Source organism: Acipenser ruthenus, chromosome 23, assembly GCF_902713425.1.
Source record: "Acipenser ruthenus chromosome 23, fAciRut3.2 maternal haplotype, whole genome shotgun sequence".
Lineage (NCBI taxonomy): Eukaryota > Metazoa > Chordata > Actinopteri > Acipenseriformes > Acipenseridae > Acipenser > Acipenser ruthenus.
The window spans coordinates 4,937,364-4,945,149 of record NC_081211.1 but is presented as its reverse complement, the minus strand read 5'-3'; the positions used below and the strand labels follow the sequence as shown (position 1 = coordinate 4,945,149).

At 41.9% G+C, this 7,786-nt stretch overlaps 1 protein-coding gene across 1 annotated transcript; it reads left to right on the top strand.

The window, feature by feature from the left end:
- The first annotated feature begins 690 nt into the window (after positions 1-690).
- LOC117412913 (terminal nucleotidyltransferase 5A-like) lies at positions 691-7,267 on the top strand. The gene is made up of 2 exons (XM_058997544.1): positions 691-1,275; positions 5,625-7,267. The coding sequence occupies exons 1-2, from the start codon at positions 1,120-1,122 to the stop codon at positions 6,636-6,638; spliced, it is 1,170 nt and encodes a 389-aa protein (XP_058853527.1). The 5' UTR covers positions 691-1,119; the 3' UTR covers positions 6,639-7,267.
- The last annotated feature ends 519 nt before the right edge of the window (positions 7,268-7,786 follow it).

Here is a 7,786-nt window from a genome sequence, read left to right as displayed (position 1 = left end):
ATTATCTGAAAGGTAACTGGAAAAAATGGAAAGACACGTTTCCCTTCAGTGCGATAATTTTAACAGATTTCAGATTTCCTTGAATCCATTATTCATATCATAAACTAATATGAATTAAATGAAATTATAGATATCACCAACACATGAATACATTGTTATTCTTAAATTAAATTAGTTCAAGGTAGCTACATAACGTATCGGTTTACCGTGCATTATCACGAAAAAGGACAAGATATATATATATTTTAGCTCAAAGAGCCAGCTGCCCAACGTTTCGATATGTTGTACATATCTTTCTATATATATATATATATATATATATATATATATATATATATATATAGTGTAATGTGGCTAATTCCTAGAGTTTTCAATTTATCAATTACCGTGCTTTTATTCATTAATTATCTCCAGTGATTGATGAGTATACTGATCTAAACCTGCTTCCCTATGTTTTAATTCTCTGTACTCTAAAATTATATATCAAATGTTGGATAATTAACAAGCATGAGAATGTTTTTAAGATACCGTGGCTTTAAGAAAAATACAGGTTTGCCTGGCAGATTGGGTGTTTAATTTTTGAAGTGTATCTTTAATAATGGATTAACTGTGCATCCAATCAAAACCGTGTATGCAATTGACGCAGGTGAGCGTTTGGTGCGTATTTATAGACCCGCGTCATCAAACTCTAGTGACTGCCTTCTCGATAAATAATTCAGACAGCAATGTGAATAGCCAATAGCGAGGGCGTATGCTAATTACGTGTGATTAAAATGGAACGCCTGGCTTCGAGATTAGTTTCCTAGTAGTTGGTTGAAGGGGAAGGAGTAATTTGTGTGGAACAGTTAACTATCGTACTACTTTAAGTAGTTTTTTTTGTATAAACGTGATGCGTGTCCGCTGACAACACTCCAAATCAGTATACTCCTAGTTTTCTAGAAACTTCTCCGGAATTTGCATTGCGAAGCAAAGAACAGTTGCCAGAATTTGAAGTGCTGAGATTTTTTTTTCAGCTCGCCAAGCAGAGTTTATCGACGTCTCTCTTCAGTGTTGGTTATCGTTATTGTCATTCACTCGTTTTGCAAAGGTTGCCTCTGTGTTTTTCCTGTTTTGATCGCTATGTCCTCCGGTGCTGTGTCGGAGCAGAGCAGGCGGTTCAGCGTGCTGTCTTGGCCGCAGGTGCAGCGGTTGGACTCGATTCTCGGGGAGACTGTTCCTATTCACGGTCGGGGTAATTTCCCCACACTCTCTGTCCAGCCCAGGCAAATTGTGCAGGTAAGCAAACTGGCATCAGAACCCACCGGACAAAGTAATTTACAGTAAACCTCAGTATAATGCATGTGTCATCATATACATAGGATCACTTATTGGTAACTTGCATTTTGTTTTATATTAGAACAGTGTAATATAAATACACGCTTACATAAATCTCTTTTTGTTCCCATGCATATTAGTCATTACTTTTAGTTGCACGCGTAACCCTAATCTAATCAGTACTCGCAGTATATTTTGTGACGCAGCTAGAATAATTAATTTTTCAAAATTACATGCATTTTTTTTAATGATGATGCGAATCAAATGAGAAAGCGAGTTGTGATTTTATATTTGCTATCGTATAATCTCTAGTCCACGATTAACTGAATGTGACCCAGGCTTTCTCGGTATGTGGAGTCTGCGCAAGTCCTCTTCGTTCAAAGTATACGCCTGTGGTTTTTTTTTTCAAATTTCTACACAGCGAGCACCGTGGGATAACTTTACAGACGCAGTGTAACTTTAGCTTCGCACGTGCATTTTAAATGGTACAGTGCGTCAACCTTTTTATGGAGATTTTTTTTTTTTAAATCAAATGAATCATTAAGCAATACTGAAGTGCTTTGCTTGTATTTCAAGGCGGAGCGGTGTGGGAAGTCAGAAGGACACAAACGCAGTTCATGTGTCTCGGTAGAACAGGGAAACTGTTTGCTTTCAGGACTGTGCATGTGCGTGACCGACACAGTATAGCTAGATAGTGTTCTGAATTTAACACACTCGCACTGAAATCCAAGCCCCGCACGAGAAGCAACACTTTCCCAGCAGTGTTAAGATGCTTTCGGTGTATATTGCGTGTGTCTACTGGGTCTGGCATTTATTATTGTCAATTACGATGCAGTGGGTTGCTTTTCCGCAAACCACTAAGCAAGGGGTGGAAAACTGCAACGAGCCTCTTGATTTCTGACTAAACTCAAGTTTTAAATCAAATAAACTGCGTGTAATCCATCTCCTGCAAAATCCTGTAAATGAGTCAGTGTCATTTTACTGTGTTGGCAAGCTTAGGCTGTGTTTTATTGCGTAGTCGTAAAGTAGTGACACACTCGCTGGGGCTTCAGTACAGCAGGGGTATGTGTGCATATATAAACGCGAACTTTTTTAAAACCGAAGCCTACAGCGTCCCACAACCCTGTTCACTTTCATACAAAAGCTGTCTTTTTATTTATTTATATTGCACTGTATATTCAAGCCCGATTGGTCAAGCTGGGATACAGCACCACCCCTACATTTTAATTTTGTAACCTGAAAAGAATTTGATCGGCCCTTCTGCCTGAACATGAACATCGTTAGAAGTCCTTTTACGGTTACAAGAACGATAAAAGGGAAGTTGGAGGTAACTGGGTAATTTATCGACGTTATGCCTGGTTAATATCCAGTGGCTAATATAAAGTAGAAAGGTGAAGTTCTTGTGGTATTAGACCAGGTGAACTAATTTACGTGTACCAGTGACCTGACCCATGCAAAGCATTTAAATGGGCAGGCTGAAGCGAGTTATGAACTGAATATTCGAGGCTTTATGAACTACTCTGCTCTTGGTGTGACGTCACGGAACCCCTTGATGCACACCGCTCACTACAGTGTAACAGCTGCGTCTCTGGACTTTGACAGCTGTTCATATCTTCCATGTTTTAATAAAAATACTTTTAAATCTCAAGACGGTGTTTATGGCTCCAGGCACAGTCTTGTTCTTGCGTCTGGCTTTTTCTTTCTAATTTCTAAGATTTTGAAAAATTCCAGTATCTTTGTCTCCTTAACTTGTAGCAAGATCTACAGGTATCTTGCAAATGGTGTAGTTTTAATATATATATATATATATATATATATATATATATATATATATATATATATATATATATATATATATTATATATATATATATATATATATATATATATATATATATATATATAGCAGAGGTGTCATAGGAAAGACTGCCTTGGGCTCAGCATTTAGATAGATATAGATTTAAATCTCAACACAATCAAGTAGGTTGCATTGTTTTAAATCTAAAAGCAGTAGGCTTCAGGTTTATTTTTGCAATGTCAGTTTCTATAATCTTGCTTGTTTTAAATAGGACAACTCCTTGTGACTCAAAGTACTGTGTAAAGTAAGGCAGACTGATTGGGATATTGAAACTGTAGACTTGGGTTGTGTCACTGGCCAGACACCTCCCTCCCATGCCACACAGTGTTTTGTATATCTGTCTACCTTTTTGGATGCAATGAAGGATGTCTCTTGTGTTCTCGCAGGTAAAGCAGCGTTCCTTCAGAGGCACTGTGACGTGTATCCACTTGCTGTCTCTCTCTCTCTCTCTCTCTCTCTGCTTCAGGCATTCCAGAGCCTGTATCTGAGGGGTGCTTCTCCCTGTTTTATGTGGCGTCTTTCCGTGGCTTGGCTCCAGTGCAGCACATGCAGCCAGCCTGCGGAACGCTTGCCTGACTTGGCGTGGAATTCCAGGGATCATTCTAGATTTAGACTAAACCTCCCTGAATACTGCGGAGGGAGGGGTGGGGGTGTTTGGAACTTTGATTTCTAGGAGCAGTTAATTCATCAATGTGATACTGTTTTTAAAATCAATTTTGGGGAGGGGGAATTTAACTACCAAATTTGTGGGGGTGGAATAACACACAGCATAAGTTCTTCAAACAGCGAATACAGCCAGCCAGAACAGGGCTCTGAAAGGCTCATTCTTCCTAAATAGTTTGGGTGAGGATCTGTTTCTGAAGTGCTGCTGCCTGATTTAAGTTTTTGGGATGGGAGAGGGGCAGATCACTTCTGTTTTAACTGGGATAACTGTTTGATCTGTAGCCCATTCGTTTTGAATGTATTTGGGGTACAAATGGCTTGGGGACAAATCTCCTATTCCTTGGAATAATGTCAAGCCTCCAGTTTTTTATCGCAACTATGCCCTGTATCTTTCCAGATTGCAGAGTTCTTTTAAAAGTGGGATAGCTTGAGTGGTTTACAATCCAGCTATTTGTGTCTTTAGAATTGTCTGTTGCTGTGCGGGGTGGTTGGCTGAGCCTGTCTCATTGGTCAGGGTGCCGCTGGCAGCTGTAGCTTTGCAGGCTGGGTAGGAGGGTCCTGGCCTGGTTTTGTGAAACCGCTTTTTTTATTTGAAACGGAAGCTGGGCTGGCTTGTGCTGCTTGCACTGTTTTAAAGGGGAAACCATCTGGGCTATGGGGGGGTGGGGGGGAGGTGGGTGGTTCTGGTCTCTAGGGTCTTATTCAGAATGTTTAAACGTCCAATATATCGCATGTCGTGAACACAAGAGCTGCCTTGAATTTTCATAGAGTCCAGGCCTTTCTGATTTGCATTTGTACAAAAAAAAAAAAAACTAGTTCCAGTGCACTTGCCTCAGTCTGCAGAACATGTGACCTGGTGCTGTGCTGACGGGGTTAAACTGTCAGACGGTGGGGAAGGTGATGCAGCTCCACTGTAGGGTGTTTTTTTTTTTTTTTTTTTTTTTTTTTTTTTTTTTTTTTTAATTTTTCAATAGAAAAGATCCCTGTGCTGGCATTGTCATGGCAGTAGAGGGCCAGAAGGTGGCAGCACTTAACATTCTGTGTTGCCTGTGACTGCAGCATTTAGTGTGGTGTGTGGCTGTTTGTTGTTTTTTTTTATCAGGAATGTCTTGATTTGAATAGCAGTTTGTTTGTCTTTCCTTTGCTTGTAAACTGGCTCACTTTGCAGATAAATTGGATACTTGAGTCAGTCTTCCTGAGAAGTGTTCGTAGGGATTAGTCTGATTTTGTTTTCTCATGTTGTTTTATAGCTATTTTATAGCAGTGGAGAATCTCAAGCAGGTGTTTCTCAATAGTGCACCCCTCGCATTGAATTGCAGCATGACGTCTGTCTGCTGCCTGACAGGCTGGTAGCTGTGATTGGGGACAGTTCTTCACTCCAGTGATGGAGTGGCCTTAGTGAGGGTCTGGATTGTGTTCATGAAGGCCTGCTCTGTATCTGTATGCTTATTTTATATCTATCTGTCTCTATGCTTTGTTTTTGAAGCACTGTTTTCCCGCAATTTTTTGGTCCTTTACGGTAAACCGTTGATTGAAAAATAAGAAACTAATCCACTGCAAGCCTTTAAGTATTAAGGACACTTGCGCGTGGCTTAACGTGGTTCTGTTTAGCAATTTTTTAACCTGACTTCGAAGTTAACACTAAGATACTATCTTTGCTGATCTGTGACCTACATGCAAAGTGGAAAAGGGCTATCCTCACCAAGCTCCCTGAGTTATTTAGAGAAGGTTTATTAAGTGTTTGATCATTAAAATTTGGCACTCATGTTTTTCTCTCTTCCTGTCTGCAGGTGGTGCGTAACCGTCTGCAGGAGAAAGGGATTGTGGTCCGGGATGTGAAGCTGAACGGCTCTGCGGCGAGCCACGCTCTGCACCAGGATGGTGGACTGGGCTACAAGGATCTTGACCTGATCTTCGGCCTGGAGCTGCCGACCGACAAGGAGTTCCGGCTGGTGAAGGACGTGGTCCTGGATTGCCTGCTGGACTTCCTCCCAGCTGGCGTCAACAAGGACCGCATCACGCCCCTGACCCTGAAGGAGGTTTACGTGCAGAAACTGGTGAAGGTGTGCAACGACACGGACCGCTGGAGCCTCATCTCGCTCTCCAACAACACGGGTAAGAACGTGGAGCTCAAATTCGTGGACTCCCTGCGCCGGCAGTTTGAGTTCAGCGTGGACTCCTTCCAGATCTCCCTGGACTCCCTCCTGCTGTTTGACAAGTGCTCCCAGACTCCCATGTCCGAGAGCTTCCACCCCACCGTACTGGGGGAGAGCATGTACGGGGACTTCGAGGAGGCCCTGGACCACCTGCGCAACAAGATCATTGCTACTCGCAGCCCGGAGGAGATCCGAGGAGGGGGGCTGCTCAAGTACTGCGACCTGCGGGTGAGGGGCTTCCGGCCCCGCTCCGAGGCGGAGATGAAATCCCTCCAGCGGTACATGTGCTCGCGCTTTTTCATAGACTTCCCGGACATCTCGGAGCAGCAGCGCAAGCTGGAGGCTTACCTGCAGAACCACTTCATGGGCATGGAACACAAGCGCTACGACTGCCTTGTGACTCTGCACAGCGTGGTCGACGAGAGCACGGTGTGCCTCATGGGCCACGAGCGGCGACAGACTCTGAACCTCATTGCCACGCTGGCCCTCCGTGCCCTGGCTGAGCAGAACGCTATCCCCACCGTGACCAACGTCACATGTTACTACCAGCCGGCGCCTTATGTCAGGGACAGAAACTTCAACAACTACTACATTGCACACCTGCAGCCCTGCAGGAACACATACCGGACTTGGTTGCCTTGTAACTAAACCATAGAGTGTGGGGGATGAGGGGACTAGGCAGGGGAGAGAAGGGAAGGCTTAAGTTTTGTCTGCCACGTGTTGCTGGTATATATTAAGTTTATTTCCTCCAAAGTGATGTCTTTCACCTGGTTGAACGTCATCTGCTGTATATCTTGATTTTGAGCCAGCAGCAGGAATGTTTAAGCCTCTATGGGGAAGAAGCTTGGGAGCCTTGTGGTCCTTTTTATAGAAGGAAAGGGGATGGAGCACTTTTTTTTTTTTTTTTTTTTTTTTATAAATATCAATAAAATCAATGCAGAAATTGCATTTTATAGGAGATTCAATGCTGCCTACAAAGTTTCAGGCTGTGGTTTAAATAAATCTGCCTATAAATTTGGCTTTTTTGTTTTTTCCCCACCCAGAAGGACCAAAGATTGTTTTTTGTTAAATGAAAAATGTTATTTCTGGAAGGGGTTGGGGGTAAAGAGAAACATCAGTGATCCTGTGAATTCAAAGTGCCTAAAAAAAAAAAAACAAAAAAACGTAAACTCTGTACTGGTTTAAAGGGATTTTATTATCTTAAATTGCTGTAAATCTCTATTTTTCAGGGACAGATGAGGTCCTTTTCAAATGATTAAAGAAACAAATAACTTTGATTTATGAGTTCTGTTTTTTCATGTTTTGAATGCTTCCGTGTCTTGAATGTCTGCTAAATGAAGTTGGTAAGAAGTGTTTAAATTGGAGGCTTTTTGTTGTGACAACACATTTCATTATATTGCTTACAGGGTTGAAATCGCCAACATTTAACTTTTAAAAAAAAAAAAAAAAAAAAAAAAAAAAAGTGATGCTTCTTCCAAAGCAGCTTTTAAAAACAATGATTTCAATACAGGAGCAGTTTTACTTGAGCCCAGGGGTGTGCAATGCTGGCCGTTCCAAACCTGTTTTAAATGTAATTGAATCAATTAAACCTCCATCCACACTGAAGTAGTTATTTGTATTCTGTGTTAAACTCGGAGTGGAATGGCTCTCCAGGACTGTGATTGGACTCCCCCTGCTTTAGCCACAGCTCTTCCTATTGTGGTGATCTCTGTCCATTTTAGAATAGCAAATCTACATTTCATAGACTGGTTACACAGACCACTATTGGCTTGGAGTCTTGAACTACCTAATGTTTC